Below are 19,313 nucleotides of genomic sequence, written 5' to 3' on the forward strand. Positions count from 1 at the left end.
ATTTTAGCCTTTTGATTTCTACTGCTCACCTCAGTAATAAAGGATTTGCTAATGTTCACCTTTAATTCCAATAGCAATCAAGCAACTGAATGATTTTCATTTACAGAAAGTTAACATTTTCTTGTCCACCCATATTTCTAATATTTGATTTAATGTTCACACTAACCGTAACTGCAGCATTTAAGTAATTTAAAAATAAAAGCTTGTGTATTTACTTCATAGATTAAGGTGAGTGAATGATCGCCTCGTTGTCCAAGCCAAGACTTCAAGCTAATGCTTTCCAATTCTGTTATGGAGGGTAAAGGTTAATGAACACTTCTCTCATGTTTCTCTTCTCCAACTCCTCCCAATAGAATTTTTTTCAGATCTGAAATACTCATCAGTAAAGGCCAGATGCCAAGAACTAAAAGATTATGCTGACTTGCCATGCTGCTGTTTTGGCAGATTTTACAATTACAAGGCCTAATTCTACAGCCTTGATGTGCATAACTTATGTAAGACCCTGGGAGCTTTGTGTCTCAAGAACTGTAGCGAATGCCAAGTTTTCATCCAGCTATCGATTCATAGCATCTGGAACAACTTTGGCTTCAAATTTTATACTCACAGTTTTACACCTTGACATGGGTATTCTAACTTATGCTTTACCTAATAGTAATAGAAGACTAACAGAATAGTATTGTTGCTCCAAACTCCCAGTGGAACTAGTCCAGAATTGAAACCCATGAAAATAAGACTACTGTGATAAAGAGCAGAAGCTGGTCCAGTGATTACCACTATCTTTAAGTAACTGTCAGAATGTTACACGATTTTGTAGTGGTAACTTCGTCTTCATTTAATTGCTGGAAGACAGGTTTTAATAAGTTCATCTTTCATAATCACCTTGGAACTTTCTGTGGTCATTTGTTCTTCCCTTGCAGCATGGCATCTCAGTGCTTCAGCTCTTGCACGCTTTCTTGTCTGATACTCATCTCTTCTCATATCATCTCTTTTACATGACTGCACTTCAGGCACGATTTGCATTTTCATCCACTTCAAGAGGGCTCAATGGAGAACTCAGTTTAGGATCAGACCTACTGTTCCACTTGTTTACAATTAGAAAATTATTCTAGATACAACTCAGTTCAAAAAGCATTTTATTTATTAAACAGTTTCTGAAAAACTCCAATTTGAAATGGAAAGCTTATGCTTAATGGCAACAAGCAAGAAAAATGCTTATTACTACAACTATGATTCAGTTTACAACAAAAATGGTGAAAGATAGATCCTCAGCCAGCATAGAACAGTTCCCATTGAGATCAGCGGGGCCACATTAATTTGTGCCAACTCAGATGCTCACTCTTAGTTTTCAAGCTTGATGCACAAGATTTCATCTTTGGTTTTCTTTTCTGTAAATGAAGCACGTTTCCTTTTATAGGGAACTAACTTTATTCCCAAAACACGTAACAGTAATTAAAAAACTACAAAGAGGAGGTTTTAATTCTAGCTACTCATTTTCAGAATAAGCTTTATATGTTTAGTAAGCCTGGTCAGCAAAAATAAATGATCCATTGTGCACTAGGGTGTCAGCTTCATAAAGTTTTTTAAAATGGACTTTTCTCCCTCAAAGGGAGTTGGGGGAATGGTTGTTTCTGTAACACTGTAGATCCCTTGATAAGAAAGATTATTCACACATACACATTAGTTAATTTCAAAACTGCCTATCTGGCCTTTCATCATTACATAATCCCATAGGGCTTTAAAGCCTGAGCACCTATAGTTTAGGCTGCTTATATGTAAGAAATTGTTTGAGTAGTCTTTTTGTCGAACATTTTTCCTGTATTAAATGAGGGAAAAAAATCACTCCACCACTAACAATAGTATTTCCCTGCCATCTTAAATTGTAAGTTGTATTCTAAAACAAAACTTCATGGGAACAGGGTAGGATCAGAGAAAAGCAACAAAATGTCACCGATAAATACATAGCCACACACAGGTAAACAACAATTTCAGCACTGCCCACACTGGCAGTTTTATCATCCTAAAGCATCAGCTCCAGGGATCATCTGCTTGCGTGAGAAATTTAGCATTTGGGAGAAAGGCCCAAACTCACATTTATATATGCTTAAAAGCAGAAGACATGATACTTTATATACATATCTGAATCTTATTTTTAAGCTTGTGCCTTGTCTCGGGAGTCCAATTTATCATTTCAGACTTCCTGAAGTTATGCCTAAAAAGTATATAACCTGCTCCCAGTCGCAAGCCAAAGACCCACATGCTGAGACCATCCCTTGGGCAGCTTTCGGCAAGGCCAACCAAAGATTTGAAGTACAGCTCATGGCCTCCATGCAGCAGTGAAGTTTTATTGTTTGCATGAGCATTTTACACAGTAAAGCTTAAAAATACAATCCACGATCCTATTTATTTTTTACCACAGTGTCAGACAAGAGGAATAGCTGGGTCTCCCTTTAACATTCTGAAGATTAGGTGGTTTGGAGTAGATTCTAAAACTGGTGACATTCTGACATCTCAAGAAACGGGATTTTACCTGCCTAAGAATTAAAGAGGATAAGCAAATGACTTAAAACTCTCTGGACTTCACTTTTTGCTAGAATCTGCTTAACACACACTTTATGACATCTGTGTATTCTGCAAAATATTCAATATCTGACGGAGAAGAAGGTGACTCTGCGGCTATTCATCAAACAGAGAAAGCTGAGCTTCGCTACTCCAAGCCTCTGAGAAAGCCACAAGAACTCACAAACTCTCTTCGGTTGCAAATCGACCTCGCCACCCTGAAGCACAACCCTGGAGCCGCAGAGCCCGTCCCTCAAAACAGAAGTACCAGCAGGAAGCCAGAAGTTTGGACCGTCACCTCCAGGTGAACAAAGGAGCTAAAACATCAACTTCCCTACTCTCTAGCAGTGCTCGGTAAAGGACAGACGGCGATGCCCGAGGCGCAGCGCTGGCAGGAGCGGGTGGCAGCGCGGAGCCACCCCGAGGGCGAGCGGCGCTGCGGGGAGGGAAGGGGGGGCAGCCGCCGCAAGCCGCAGCGCTCCCCGGCCGCAGCGGGCCCGGCAGCGGCTGACGCGGCCCGGCCCAGCCCCGCGCCCCGCCAGCCGCGGTAAGGAAGGAAGGAAGGGGGGGAGGAGGCGGCGGCGGGAAGGCGTCCAGGCGCGGAGCTGGGGCCGCCCGTCCCTGCGGGGAGGCCGGGCGAGCCCCTCCGGCAGCCGCCGCGCCGCTTGCGCTCGGGCTTCGTCCCTCCGGAGGCAGCTGGGCCCGGCGGGGAGCCCGGAGCGCGGCGGGCTGGCGGCCGCGCTGTAGCCCGCGCCTCCGCGCCGCCTCCCCGCAAAGGGCCTGAGCCCCGCCGCGCCCTGCAGGGCGAGGGCCGGGCCCGGGGCTTCGCGCTGCGCCCGCCCCGTCTGCCGGAGGAGGGGGAGGCGGAAAACCCTGACGTGGTGCCGGCCGTCCCAGCGCAGAGCCGGGCGGCCGGGGCGGCGGCCGGGCTGCGCGCACGGCGCCTCAGGCTTGGAAGGAGCTGAGCTGCGGGGCCGGGCGGGTGTCTGCGGGGGTGGCGGTGCTGCCGGCGTGTCCCTGGAGCACCCTGAACAAACGTGCAGGCCTGTAAATTCAGGGACTGACGTCTGTCGTGCTCTCCACGTCAAATACATGATAAACACATAACCAGGGCCACGCATGTATATTTAAAATAGCAAAGTAAAGCTGTTTTCTTTTTTCGTTTTTTCGTTTTTTCTTTTTTTTCTTTTTTCTTTTTTTTTTTCTTTTTTTCTTTTTTTTTTTTTTTTCTTTTTCTTTCTTTTTTTTTTTTTTTTTTTTCTTTTTTTTCTTTTTTTCCCCAGAACACTTACTCAAGTTCCAGTGGGAGTTACAGAAGACAAGAGAGTATGTGATGACTATTTTTTCTTTTTTTTAATCTATCTGGCTTTCACTGTGTAACTTACTCATCTTTCTTCTCTATTTCAGTTTAAGAGGTTGTTTTCCCCCCCTTGTGCAACAGCTGTTGTTTGGTTTTATAAATGATCCCTGATGTTTGTTTTCTTTAAGCTTTGTAGCAATACAATATGTGCAAGTAGTTCATTTTTCAGGCATTATTATCTGCTACTTAAGTCTTGTTACATTGCATGATTCTAGCAATAAATTAGCTTCATGCCTTTAACTTCAGAAATGCAAATGTTAGAATTCAGCATAGCTATGATAAGCTAATTAGCGTTCAGATGATCTAAAAGACCTTAGAGAAGCCCAGAGATGTCTGAGGGGGCCGCTGAGGACACAATAGGTGACAGTCCTGTTAAAGGGGAATTTGAGCTATGTGAGGCTCTGCCTTTTGAAATAGTTTAATGAGACAAAGCGGGTTTCATTGCAGTGATGATTTCTAAGGTCTTAATTCATAAAATGTGTAAGTAGCTACTGCTGCATCTGGTGCAGCAGATTAAACTGGCCGGGGGAAGCCGTTCGCTCCCAGCTGTCTGCTGGTCCGTAGCAGGGCACCATTGCCCTGAAGGAGGGCTGCCTGAATATCAAGACCCAACTTCACAACTACATTTTTTTCTCCCATATTGTTGGTTTAGTGCAATGCACCACTCAAAAATGCTGTAGAATCCCCTTTGCTCACCAAGCGTTGTATATTTTTCTGAACAGTAACAAGAGGAAATAAGAAATTGGCCATTAGGTTTACAAAGTATAATAGTGATCTTCAAAAACATAAGAAATGCTGTACTGTGTCAGACTAATGGCCTGTTCAGCCCAGCGATCTGTCTCAGGCAATGGAGAGAGGAATTTAGGGCAACTAACCTGGCTACTTGCTTCCCCTTGCCTTCCCTGCCACCAGCCACAGCTGCTTCATTAGGGACACCATACATGCGTGGATCCTCGGCAGTGTGCACTTTTGCCTGTTGTAAAATGTTTGGTGCTTTCACCGACTGCCCCATAGATCTAATATTGCAGGGAGAAGTTTTGCATTCAATTTATCTAGTGCCCTCATCATTTTGTAAATCTCAATTGCAGCTTCCCCTGGACTCCTCCTCTCCAGTCCAAACAGTCCCAGACATTTTTTTGCCTCTCGAATAGTGGTAGCTCCATTTACTTGACATTTGAACTGCCCTTCTTGAGCTGAGAGCAGAACTGCTCATAGTAGTCAAGACATAGGCCCATCCAGGTTTTATGTAGTGCTAAAACAATACCCTGCGTGATGGGCTCAGTACTTTTCTTCATGGTGCCCAGTATTTTGTTAGTTTTTTGGCTGCCACCAAAAAAACAGAGGAGGTACAGTCAAAGTTTTGAAGATGGTATAACTGTATGGTTATTAATGTTTATTTCAATTATTATAAGAACTTACTTAGGCTGATAGTTACAATGATGTGACTGCAGTGATAATTAGGTACCTAATTTCAGTGTCATTGTTTCAGAATCTCACTTCTTTTTCTTCGGATAGATAGAAATCCCCATACAGGTAAGATATTCTTAAAGAGCAAGCAAAACATTTTGGACAAGAGTCAGGGCACATACATGTTTGTATCATTTCCTTCAATTCTTTGGTTGTACAAGATGAAGCAAGTAGAAATTCTAAACGGATCATTTAATTAAAATGTAAGGACAACAATGAACTCTTGAGCCTAGGAGCCATTTACTTAAACTGCTTAAACTGCCTCATTGCTATGCAGAATCTTCAGTGTTAGTAGGCAAATTCATACATTAGTGTAAGAAATGCACATAATGCTTTTTGTTTTGATGGCTTAAAAATTTAATTGCAAATAGCCTTCTCACTGTCAAGTATGCTACACTTAGGGGCACTGGGGTGCTACTGAACTGGTGCAGGAGGGCATGTTGTTTCAAGCAGCAGCTTTATATATTCATTATTAACCTCAACTGTGGAGTGGGGTTTGTTTCCTCTGGCAGTAACTAATAGATGAAGTTTCAGAGGAAAATGAGAAAACCTATTATGCACTTAACAAATGGAGCAGCTCTATATATTGCAGAAGAATTCCTTCTTGCTTCCTTGAGGTGGTCAGGTAAACCTTGAAGCATAGAACTTGACTCTTAGTCAAGTTTTTAATTTTATTTTAATTCTTTACTTTGCTAGAAGACCTCTTCCATGTAACTGTAGAGCCAGTGAGATGTTCTTTCCTAACTACACAAACAGTATCGGGAGTTAGTTAGTCCTAATACAGTAGATAGCAAATAGTTATCCCTTTTTTGAAACAGAAAAGTAAGCAGTGGGATTATGGATGTTGATGTTTTAACTCTGGTCTTGCTGGATGTTCTGGAAATCCTGCATTACCCTGTGGTTGCTATATATGATTATTTTGCATCTGAGTGTTCTGCAGTAGTGCTTCTATGGGTTTCATTAGTTTGTTACTTTTTAAAGCCAGCTTTACAAGAAAAGATTTTAGTGATTGAAGATGCTTTCTTTACCACTTAAATATATACCATTTGTGTGCAAGTTCTGTTTCTGTTACTAGATTTGCCTTAGGTTCTGCTAAATGTATTTTGCTAATTGTAAGAAACTTGCAGAAGATGTGGATAGAAGAAAAATCACTCGGAATAGCTTCTCAAAAGGAACTCTTGAAGTTTTAGTAAGAGTTTGTTTTGACAGACGCAGTGCTTTCGCTAATTCAGCAGTTTGTTTGCTTAAAAATAGCCATCCTAGGTTGCAGTTCTGCATGTATCCTCTTTTTCTAGAAATCAATACCCTGTTCTTTCTGGATGACTGACTCATACATGCAAATAGATGGGTGACTGTTGGTTACTTAGAATAGTTTTACAACTGTAGAAGAAGAAAAAACATTGATTTGTGTGCTAAGGGCACAAGGAATAGGAAAGGAGTTGAGTGTTAGATGTTGAGAGATCACTGGGGATTATTGAATAAGTAATTATAAAGATTGTACTGCAGTGAATACAAGAAGATGCCAGGAGCTGATTGGATTCTCTTGACCTTGTTGAAATGCTACAAAAAGGTGCAGGGACTGCTGTTGTGTAATGCATGCCGAGATCCTGCATTACCCAGCAAACACCGAACGTGTGTGGGTTGCCAAGCTGGTCTTTTGTAACTTATTTTCTGCGTAGTTCTGGGTTAGCGTAGTGGCATTGGCTTTGTCAAGTGATTATGTAAACAGATGAAACTGCTACAGGGCTCCGTGTCTTAGCATTGCTGTGTGGTTTATGGGCAGTTAGAATGAAATGCCTTTTTTACAAAATGGGGTGTATTCCATGATTTCACCAGAGAATACAGGGAAGGAACATAAGATCGTTATGCTGTGGTTTGTCTTTACATTTTTACTGTTTAAAGACAACAGATAAATCTGACAACCTCAAAATACTTAGTAAATGCACATGTATATGCATGTTAACAATATAAGAGTTTACTGTTGATGTACATGAATGGCGGTTTTTGAATTCCATGTTGCTGAGTCGTTGAATTCCATATTGCTGTTCAGGCAATAGGCAGCCTGTAAGCATCATTATTTTGCAGGATGAGGGTCCAGATTAAAAATACTGAGAAAAATATATCCTACAGAATACTATCATGGGAGTATCTCTGTGGACATCCTATCGGCTAGGCTCTGGGGACCAGACACTTTTGTGTTGCCCTGTGTAATTCTGGTTATAAACCTGCAACAACTCACAGGCTTAAAAAATTATTTTGTAGTTGAGTTGAATTCAGTGGCACTGTTTTGTGTGTGTTGAGAATACCTTTTTTTTGAGGTTGTGCTAAGGAATTATTCTGCTCAATTTTTTTGTGCTTGAAAATCATTTAGGGTGATACCACGTTCATTATTAACTGGAGATTCAATTTTAGCCTGTATTTCAGACTGTATGAGTCCTCTGGTTATTTTGTTATTTATATTTTTCATGCTTTGTCCATGTGCACTTTTAATGGTGAATTTTCTTTTTTAGTGCCTTTCAGTTGTAGTTTCTTTTTAGCAATGGAGCAGAAATGGTTGGGAATGGAAATTAAAAACAGAGAACTAGTTTTTATTTGGAAGAAAAAAATCATTAAAAGGACAGAATAAGTATAAATCATGTTTAAACTGATTTCAGAGATGTAACTGATGAAGAGGTCTTATTGGCTCTTCTGTGAAAGGGAATTTCCCCACTGATTGAAATAAAGAAATTGCAAGAACACGAAGTATCATACTGTGTGTGATTTGAAGGATTCTAATCTCAGGAGAGGAAGAGACAATTCTGCTGAGGCTGCTTTCTCTGTTAGCCGCTTAGGCACTTGGAATTTGGGCCCCAGACATGCTGCAGTTTTCTGTGAGGTAACTTGTCTGTGGATAGCTTTTTGGTCATTACCATTTGCTGGGAAAATTGCTGCCTGGATGAAGCTGAAGGAAAAATGGCAAATACCCCAAAATTGAGCTGGGCTTCTATCTTAAGCAAAAGAACCCTATGCATTACTAAAGACAATATTTGTTGGGCTTTGGGCCAATTTCACAGACACATGTAAAAAAGCGCAGATGATTTTTATAAAGTCGTGTAAGCTGCTGCTCTAGTGAAGACTGCAGCGAGCTTGGAGGTGATTAAGTCTGGGGGTTTCTTTGAAGCTGATTTAGAAACTGCGATGGGACTTGCATTTTCTGACTCAAAGTCTGGTGTGAGGATTGGAAGGGGCAACTTCATACTTCTGGTATGCTGAATCTGATAGAAAACCATGTATCCTATCACATACATACTTTGTTAATGGCTTTCCAATGAAAGTCAAAGAAATGAAATGCACCTGAGTCACTGGAATTTAACAATAATATGGTCCATCATGTGTCCCTGAAAAAGCTATTTTAGAGGATTAGAGTGTCCTGTTAGGCTATGTGTGATATTTATATGCACCTTGTAAAATTCTTCTTGGCTGGGATGAGTAACTTTCTGATGAGCAAATAAAATATCACCCTAGATTATACATTTTTCATTTTTTCTCTCACCCAGATATTTATGTTATGTTCATTATTAAAGTGGAAGGTGGGGATATACAGGTAAATACTTGTCACTGTTGTGAAGGATTGATTTCAGTGACGGCACATGCTGGGAACTTACTGACTGGAGTAACTTTTGTTATGGCAGTGACTCCCGTTAGTAACAGCATGAGAAAATCTGATATCCAGTCATATTTTTAAGGGATATTTGTGTACTGTGGTTTGCTATGATTTGGGTCAGCTACTAAAATGTACTTTTTATTTTCTGACTTTGAAAATGTGTCCTGCGACCATAACATCCTTAACGTCACCTGGTGTAACTCAGCTGGGCTCAGTGAAGCCACATGAATTTATAGGAGGTAATGATGTGGCCCAGTAAAAGAATGGATGTGGGCAGCCTTGAACTTGTTCAAATCTAAATTTCACCTAAATTAGTCTAGAGTCACCCTCACAGGAGGAGATAACACTTTTATCCTGTGCTAGGATTCAGTTTATTTCTGCTCTTTGCAGAAATTTTACCTCAAGGGTGAGTCTGCCTCGTAGCATACACATATCAGTGTCTTCTCCTCCAGTTTACTAATTTAACAGCTCATGAATCAGACTGCACTGCTCAGCACTCCATTGTGCTTCTGATAATTAATCAGATATGGCTCTAATTACTGACTTTCAGCAGAACTTAACTGTGGTCATCTGTAACGTCACCTATTACTGACATATTGTAAGAATATAGGCAACAGAAAAAGAACTTGCAGGAATTTTCTAATGAAAATTACAATGATTTTTCCATCATAAAACTTTTTTTATATAGCTTAAGTGTCGCCTCCTCATTTGAAGGTATCTGCCCTTGTATGCCCAACCATATTGTTGAAAGCTTTCTAAACTGCAGACACTCACGTGTAAGGTAACTGGCACTTATAAGAAGACACCTGCTTGGCCAAGGCTGTTGAACATGTGCCCAGGGCAGAGCACACAGACTCAGAAGTGCGCACCAGAAGGAGCCATACACAGTTAGTGGATGAAATGGGAACATACTGTAACTTGTCTCCTTCGAACCTGATTCTTTAAGTCATCTCTTTCATCGTTAAAAACAGTAACAATAATGTTCCAAAGCAGCAAACCTTCACAGCCTCTGGTCAGAGCTGTGCTTTCTCTTACTTCCATTATTTATGAATTTTGCAGACAGACAGCAAAGATGACAAAAGATGTGTTATCTTTTCCTGATTGGAAGTACAACAAAAGGCAGTGTCTGCCATGTCAGGAGGAAAACTGAACTAACAGGAGATGTACGTAGTTTACTGACTTTTCTTTATGCAAAAATCAAACGTGGTTGTTTCTTTTTAAAACTAGAATTACATTCAAAAAATTAATTCAATTATTATACTCTTAAAATAAACATACAAATCTTACTAATACTGCTTGATAATAGTGATGTTAACTGACTTATTCCCAAGGTTTCTGTCAAATGCTTTTAACCTAGTTGAAACTAGAAGGTGTGATCTTGCTGTAGAAATATCATAGGCAATTATTAAAAATATTAATCACATCAATCAAAAAATGCTTTCATAGCTCAATTGGCATGTGTGTCTCTTGCTTTAACAAGCTTTTTTCCCTAACATACTGTAAGTATTTTCTTTAGAATTCTGAAATACAATGCGTTTTTTTCCTAGTGGGATTTCAGGTGCTTTGAATTTGATTTGATCCTTTGAGGTGCACACGTGGACATAGTACTGATGCAGCAAACGCTTGAATAGCAGGGTAGACTCTGCTAAAATCTTGCTGTTTTTAAGCAAGGCAGCAGCAAATCTCTTCAATCATATGAAGATAGTTCAGAGGCACAGTAGTTGAGGGGGTGGGACAAATGTACAAATGTAACTTTTCAATGATTTTCTGCCCCTTCTGTCAAGAAACTGAGGGTTTGAAACTGGTTTGCCAGGTGGTGAATACCTAATCAATATAAAATGTTACCATACAATTTACTATTTTTGCTTCTTGAGTAAGAGTTTGGCAATTGCAGTAAATGAAGAATTGTGGGGGGTTGTCTCTTTTAGCACCAACACCTAAAAATTACTAATTAGTACTAACGAGAGAGAGACTGTAAAAGAAAAAGGTTGGGGTTTTTGCTGTAATAAATTTGATTTGTTAACAATACCGCTTTATAAACTCAATAAGGGAATGCTGAGAAAATGATGTGAAACAAAGTGCCTGTTCTTGGAAGTTTTGGTTGCATTCCTTCTCTGGAGCCTGTGCTTAATCAATGTCTAAATATACTGGGAAGGTACACAGGGCTGTTGGGTAGGACAGAAAAGGTCCTAAAATTGCATGTGCATTGCTTATGCATTGTTCCTTGTAATGCATATAGTATATTTATTAAAATAGGGGTGATACCAGTACTGGAATTTCTTCAAAATAAATACTGCCTGTTCATATCTAGATTTTTCTCTTCCTTTCCATTCCTGGGTAGGTAGAACATTTTGATGCAGGAGTGATTGTGAGTACAAAGGTAATTCCTTTATAGAATTAATCAATCTCAAAGGATTCTTGAGATGATCATTTAATGATTATGGAGCACTTCCATGTATGTAGCTTGTACATAAAAGCAGTAGTTTGTCACAGATGTAATAGGGAGGATTAGGGAGAAGAAGACATGAAGAAGGTATTTACAGGTCTAATCACTACAGTTAAGGCATCTGTGAAGCCAGGTCCAGCCTCTGAAAGAGCCGAACGTTAGTTCTGATTTCACAGTTATGGAAGTGGAAGCACAGAGATAAGGACCTGAATTCTAGAAGGGCTGCATAATTGCCATTTCTGCTGATTGATAACATCATTACATTGCAGCACTCCTAAAAGTTGGGTACCAAGGAAATCCCAGAGAGAAAGTTTGCTTTCTTGGTTGCAGCCCTCTTTTAGATGTCACACTCTGTCCTTTCTTCCCCTCCCAATCTATGTGCATTGTGCCTTTTTAATTCTCCTTTCCTGTTGGAGATCAAGATACATATTTGACTTAATTGGAATTTCTTTTTACAGCCTTACAACAAGACTGGATTAACAGTTGAATTATCCATGCACAGCTTCTTCAGAAGTACTTCATATTTTTGCTAGACTTGGGAGCAGCAATAGGAGAAAACACTTCTATGCTTTCTGGGGCGCCATTAATGGAATATGCATTGTGTAGGGACAATTGCTAGGGAACAAATTAATCATAGATTATTTATTTAACAAAGTACATTATTGATGTTACACTTGGGTGACTTTTTGCAAACATATAGGAACTAATAGGTGCAAATTGGTATTAGCATATTTAAATTGATGCAGCAACTACCGCTTTCTTAGTCTGTAGGCCATTTAGCAAGAGAGACAACTTACTGGCTTACAGTGACAGACAACATTCAGGACTGGCTTAATGGCTTATTTTTATGGAACACATGAAATAGAAATATATTCCCCTGGCACAGTGTGCACACTCAGTAAATGCCTGATAACAGCATTGTCACCTACTTGTTTGTAGTTTGTATTCAGTTGGTGAAGCTAGTTAAGGACAGTCTGCTTCATGTGTGTAGGTAAAATGCATATGGCTTTGAACTGCATGTAGAAGCCTATAACTGCAGGAACACTGGGATGCTGTAGCACTTACAGGAAGTGTGACTGCCACTGCATCGCAGAAGGTCAAGAGGCTTTCTCCTCTGTTTACAGTTCTGTGTTTAAAGTTTTCTCCTCTGTTTGATTTTTCAAGAGAGCTTAGGTGAAAAATCAGTTAATTCTCTTTTTTTGTGTTATTTTGCGTGGTGTTCTAATGATTTTAAGCCCTTAGGTAATTAATAACAGCCGAGATAGCAGCTGAATCGGAAAGTTTGGTTTGGTATCCTAAAAGTTGTACTATACCTGTTGAATAAGTTCAGGATACACTATGTAGGGGATAGTAGGAATAAAAATGCTGCTGTTTTGCTTTTTATTTACATATATAGATATTTTACATATATGGGGGGTGTATATATGTATAAAAACATCTTTTGAAATGCCTCTTTGCTACATGTTTACTATTAGTACATTCTTCATTTGAATTTTTTCTTTTTCTTTTTGTCTTTTGTTGTTGTTGGTTTGGTTCGGGTTTTGGGTTTCCATTGGCAGTACCATCTGGTTATCTTTAAGAATTACAGGTTGAAGTCTTTCCCTAGAGTCTCCGAGGTATAAATGAGTAAGAGCTGCAATCAAACCATCCAACACATCTGTTTCAGGTGAGAAATAGAGAAGTCTATAGAATTAAAAGCTTCTTTTAAAAAACAAAAGAAATCATTCAGTTTATAACTTTTAAGATGGCAGAGAAAAGAACAGCAAAGGAAATGTAAACTACACTTCATCAGAACAGAAGAGAGGATATCAGAGCCATCAACTAGCAGATGTAAGAGCTAGAGCTGCTATTGATACGTGTAATAGGGAAGAATGGGTATGTGTTTTTCCCCCTGAACATGTATTTGTTTGAGTGAGGTGCTGACTGATGCTGCTTGGCAATTGGGTAATGTTATATGATCATGTCATTGATTTTAGGTTGTCATATAAGATTGTATAAGCCTGTCTGCAGGGCTGGATGCTGAGCAACATCATTGTAGTTATTACTGTAAAAAGTTTCTGCTTCTAGGAGATTCTTAGTCTGGAATTAATAGGTGTATCATTGAGAGTTCAGCATTGACTAACCTGTGGCAACAGAATCTATCTAGCAAGAAGTTGGGACTACAGGAGAACACTGACATGTTCTAGCAATGATTTCTTTTTCAGTTAATCACAGATACTAATGTTTTGCTGCCTGTTTTAAGGCAAAAAGACCTTTCCCCATACAATGAAGATACACTTACAGAATTGCTGATATTGAACAAAAGAACACTTTGAGTTTGGTTTTCCTGAAGGAAGAACCTGTAAAGTTTGCATACAGTTTTCACATATGAGTTCGTTCATGTCTGTACAGGGATAGTAAATCAGAGCAAAGAGAGAGAGTGCTGTGAAATGTGCTTTCTGCCTCTGCCACAATTGTAGACCATAAAATTGTTGCTAACTTTTAATGGCTCTACAGCCAGTGAGTCTTCTCCCCCAGTATATCTCCCTTAGTATGATGGGAGATATGAGAAATAAGTAAAGTAAAATGAAAACAGTATAAAAGAATCTTAATATGTATATTCAGTACTAGATGGTCAAGGTACAGACAGCACATATGCTTCAAAGAATTTTCTCTATAAAAAGTTTGCAAACTGCCAACATGTCAGAAGTAAAAATACTAAAACTTGTTGCTAGGTACACTGAGTGCTGTTAAATGGTACAGTCCTAGTCTTCAGAGTTATAAATCCTGTGTAAATGAACTGATAGAGTTGGCAGCTATAATACATCAACTTGATACTGATTTAACCATTATTGTTAAGTTTTTCTAAGTAAAAAATGGGGAAAAAATATAAGGGGATATAAGGGCTTGGAACAGTGAGAGGTAGGCTCTGAGCTATAGTGCTTTGGTACACTGCAGATGGCAGATAGGATTTGGCTAAACAGACCACAGAATCCGTACTGGATTCGGTCTGTTAACCCCAGGCTGGCTTCCGAAGTTTGGGATGCAAGTGTCTTCTGCAAGAAGACCGTTACACTTCATGGAGAGGGCTGGAGGCCAGGGGAAGGGAAAAGAAGAGAATGGTGTATGTATGATATATGGGTGTGAGCATTGTAGAGATTTCAAATCCTAGGAAGAGAGCCCCATCTAAATATCGGATTCACAGATATGTATGTGGGACACAACTGTTTTTATCATGCTGGATATATTCTGGATCAGTTGTAAAAAGAGCTATGCAAATAAGTAGCTCCAAGCACAGTGACTGACTAACTTAAACTGATTTCCGCTGCATTTTTATTGAGATGACTGACATTTTAATTAAATTATATAAGGGTTGTTTGCAAATGCACCTGCAAGGCTCCTAACAGCATTGCTCCCCACCCATTCACCCTATTCATAGCTTTTTAATGTCCCCGGTGTTTTCCTGTAACAGCTATTGTTTCTTCTCTCTGCTGTTCCCTGTCATTGATCCACCATCACTTACTCTGCCATCCAACAAAGAAACTATACAGGCAATTGCCGATAATCTGGCTAGAAGTATGTGCCGGCTGGCTGGCTGCCCACCAGCTGCGGCCTGCCCGCCTCTAAGGAAGTCAGACCTGTAGGTTTGGGTGTTGCCTGTGGGGTTTTGTCATATGTTGCAAAGGTCCATTGTAAGAACTTATTTGAAAAAAAAAAAAAAAATCTGCTTTTGTAGCAGGCCTACAGGTTCCAAAGTTATTAATAGGGGGTTGACAGAAAGACAGAACAAAACTTTGTTTTCTGACAAAAGCAGGTTAAAAATAAAAAACATGTAAAAAAATTGACAATTTTTAATAATAGTGACAATATGAATTTCTAGAAATACTTTCTAGCCATCTCGGTATGTGGGGAACCAGAATTTGTTGACGCTTTCCTAGTTAATCTCAAAGAACAGATGTGTTTCTGAGCCAGCACTTCCCCTATGCTGTGATGATACAGAGGACTGATCTTCTGATACTCTGCTAGTGTTCCAGGAATACACAGTTCTGAAAACAGTGCTCCTTTCAGTTTGAGGAACAATGGGCAGACTGCTTTTTGTCAAGTTTGTCTTTTATTTTAATAATATTTTTTTTCTTTAGGGTGGAGTTTTAATGTTTTGATGTCAGAATGAAGAGCAGGATACCTCTCATTCTTCTAGCTTGTGGCTCCTTTAACCCCATCACAAACATGCATATGCGTTTATTTGAGCTCGCTAGAGATCACCTGCACCAAACAGGTCAGTAAGGTGTTGTTAGGATCACACACACATGGTGGTTTACTGTGAAAAGGAAGAAAGATTTTTAACACTCACTATAGATAAGCTGTCACTTTACAGCTGGCTTAATTTTAATATTATTTTTTGATCATTCAATATGAGGCTTTCTTGGCATATTCAATATAGAAAGTCTAGCATTACCTCTTCCCTTTGGCTCAGTACATAAACAAGTATCATAGTGAGTGTTCATGCAAATAAGTGAAAGTTTTATCAGCAGTTTTAGGATCATATCCATGGAACAGGCTGAGCCTTGTGAAAGAGTATACTTAACAATTTTGAAACTGAGATGAAACATTTCTGTTCGAATTTCATGCTTTTATGATACATTGTGTTTTAATACGAAGAAGTGTTACAGTTAGCAGTTTTGACAGCCGAGTGAAACTGGAGAAAAGATGAAACGTTAATTATTCATTATCCGTCTTCACTAAGAGGTACAAGTTATCTCCCCTAGCAAAATAATTTCCTCATAAAGGAGATCAGCAAAGCTAGATGTCAGCAGGCCAGAAAGTTTTGGCAACAAAGGAGAAAGGTGGGTAACATCAGGAACTTAAGCAAGAATCAGAAGAGCTACTGAGAAGCATTGAACTCTAAGCTTGATCAACTACTCAGTTGCTGAGGCTTTTATTTTTTTTTCCATCTGTCAGCTAAAATATACAGATATGTTCCTGGAAGAGGTTGGAAGGGAATCATAGTTTATTGGAACCTGGCAGAGAAGATCCTAGGGAGGTGATTCAGTAGGAACCTGAATAGAAAATAATAGTAAAAGGAATTTGGCTGTCAGATTGGGGGGGGGGTGGGGGGGTGGGGTGGAGAATCTGGTAACCCACTGATAGAGTTGTGCAGTAGAAGTAGCAACTACATGCTTGCCATATACTGTGAGAATACTTTGACTTTCATGCGGAAGAATTACACAACGAACTCTGAGGGCTGCCTCTACAAGTCTCTATTGTCCCGTAACTGTAAAATTATTTTGTTGCTCCCACAAGACTAGAAATAAAGGGTTAAAAAGGGGTATGAATTGGCTTTTCTCACTGTAATTTTATAACTGCTTCTGCTGCCCAGGTGTGCAAGGAGTAGAAAGGTAATGTGAGGGCAATTGCTACTTCTGTTTAAGTCATATGTTACAGTCCAGTAACTTATGGAAGGATTGAACTGGCAAATGAAATATGGTTCTGTCTGAATCACAGTTCATTATCTGGTCTGCTCCAGGGTCTGTGTAACAAGACTCCACCCCTTACTGAGAGCAGTCTACTTAAACAAGTCTAGTGAAAATCATATTAAAAATGAAATTTTGAAAGGCTGAAATGAAAGTTGTGCATTCCATTGCACCTCTCTTAACATCAGTGCTTAGTTCCGGATAGGATGTGTCTTGCCTTTTAACTTCTTAGTTTAATGTGAGGAGTCTTCTAGTATAAAAGTACTTCATGCATTAAAGAAGGGGACTTCATTTGTGTCTGGGTTGCCTACAGTGTCGTCATTGCACTTTCTGAATGCTTAACCCAGGATGTCTGCAAAGCAAGAATCCTCAGTTAGCTTGTGGAAGCTTTACCCATCCCAAGTAGAGGTAGCTTTATTTGAAGTAACTGTAAATGTAGATATATGTGTTTATATGTATGGATACACAAATCTGGTATATGGTGTTTCTTGCTACGGTGAAGACAGTTTCTCAAACGGAAGAGGTTGGCAACATGCTATAAAAATGGTCGATTCTGGATGCCTGTTTTATGGCAGAACCCTTCCCACCCAGGAAATTAATTGGTCATTCTCTCATGTTTTTAGTCCTATTTCCACTTCTGCAGTTACCCAGGGAAGAAGAGAAATTGGGGCTTATTTGCTGAGAAGAAGAACTAGTTGCAGACTGGGAGCTGATAGCGGGGCTGGAGGACAATGGTTATACATGACTAAAGCTTGTTTGAAGTGAGGTAGTGGTCTGCTGTATTCGCACTGATGCCCTTCTCAGTGAGAACACTGCACTTCCGAGCGAACATACACACTGAATGCCTGAAAAGGTAACTAGCATGAGTGAAGAATTAACTAGCATGAGGGGCGATGTTTCCTAGGCTGTGAGAATGACTTAATTCTGGTGCTACTTCAGGATTTCTGCTCAGCCACAAATCATGCAGAAACAATGAGTTGTGCAATAGCTTGGCTGGAGTTGATTTCACAGTCAAGTTTTACTGTTACAAACGACATGACTGTCCCTGATGTGCATCCTGACTGACATCTCCAGTAATTCTGTCTGCCAGCTTTTTGCACATCACTTCAGTTTCAAATGCTGTCTAATCTTATTTTTCCTACATCCCTATTTTAAGTTAGGAATTTCATTGAGTTTCTGATGCTTTAAGCAGTATCTGCAGTCTCATTGCCACATGTCAAGTAATTCATCCTTTTTCTGCTAATATCAGTCAACAAATCTTGTCATGCTGCCTTTTAAATACAACAGACATAGCTATGTGTGACTGAATAATGATTCTCTTTATCTGGATTCTGTCTCTACTCATGTGAATTTGGCTCTTTACAGATCCTCACATATAGCTAGAATTTTTTCAGATTCAATCCCTTGTTGTAAAATTGTTTCTTGAAACTTGCACTGACTGTGGCAAATGCTTTTCCAGTCTGTTAATACCTAATGCCAGATGCTTTTATTTTTCTTTGACTGTGTTTCTTATTTGACTATAAAGTCCAAAGAAATAGTACTAGAATCAATCTATGTAAGATGTTGAAAACCTTGTTTCCCAAGTATTGCCAATAGAGGACGCTTACATCACCAAGTTTCCAGATAGGACCAAAAGGGATAGAGGGCAAAGGAGGGGGCTATGAAAGACGGGATGTTTCTGTCTGTGACAAGACAGATGCAAGGGGGAGGTGAAGGACAATGAGTTACTATCTTGGGAAAACTTGGGAAAAATGTGACACAATCAATGGGTTGTGTCAGATGCAGCACTGGGCAGCAGAGCTGAGAAGTCCCAAGTCACTAACCAGCCTTGGGAATCTGGAAGTTTATGTTGTTCAACGGCTGCATCTGATTGAAATGGACTGATATTTTCACGAAAGGGATAGGAACAGATTGTAACAGCAGCAAGTCAGCATAAATGCAGACCAGTTTGTTTTCCTGGAACAATTCTGATAACTGGAATTTGAAAACAGCACAAAAACCCCAGATTGTTCCTACTGTTTTGATAGTGTGTATAGCAATACAGATACATGATTGGAATAGCATCAGATCAGCAGTACTTACTCACTACATATACAATAAATATTGACAGGCATTAGTTAAAATTAACTCAACTTAAAAAATGAAAAGGAAACAAATCTTTGATTTTTTTTTTTTCATTACAAGATTTACAGCAGTCCTTGCTTAAATAGAGCAGTACTTGGTTATTTGTATTACACTTTACCCTTGGAAGATGCATGAAGAGGGATGCATGTGTGGCTTAGCATTCAGAAAGAATTAAAGCTATAGAGTGCACTTTGCAGAGGTGCAAATCAAAGCAGCAAAACCATAAATCTTAAGACACCTCAAGACATACCACATGCCCAAAGAAAA

The 19,313-nt window shown here is 39.6% G+C and overlaps 1 protein-coding gene across 5 annotated transcripts in view; it reads left to right on the top strand.

Annotated features, from left to right (window-relative positions):
* Positions 1 to 3,824: 3,824 nt before the first annotated feature.
* The window catches only part of NMNAT3 (nicotinamide nucleotide adenylyltransferase 3), a 31,868-nt gene continuing 16,379 nt past the window's right edge, over positions 3,825 to 19,313 (top strand). The window contains exons 1-3 of one of the 5 annotated variants that reach the window (XM_087740504.1): positions 3,868 to 3,882; positions 13,053 to 13,138; positions 15,591 to 15,727. In XM_087740504.1, the coding sequence (XP_087596630.1) occupies positions 15,619 to 15,727 (109 nt within the window). In that variant the 5' untranslated portion in view covers positions 3,868 to 3,882; positions 13,053 to 13,138; positions 15,591 to 15,618. Of the gene's footprint in view, positions 3,883 to 5,922; positions 6,009 to 10,092; positions 10,190 to 13,031; positions 13,139 to 15,590; positions 15,728 to 17,698; positions 17,776 to 19,313 lie in introns of those variants that run through there. The other 4 variants (XM_087740508.1, XM_087740507.1, XM_087740505.1 and 1 more) reach the window with 4 other exon arrangements.

The sequence above is a fragment of the Nipponia nippon genome, unplaced genomic scaffold (genome assembly GCF_047370975.1).
Source record: "Nipponia nippon isolate SJK-2023a ecotype South Korea unplaced genomic scaffold, ASM4737097v1 scaffold_7, whole genome shotgun sequence".
Lineage (NCBI taxonomy): Eukaryota > Metazoa > Chordata > Aves > Pelecaniformes > Threskiornithidae > Nipponia > Nipponia nippon.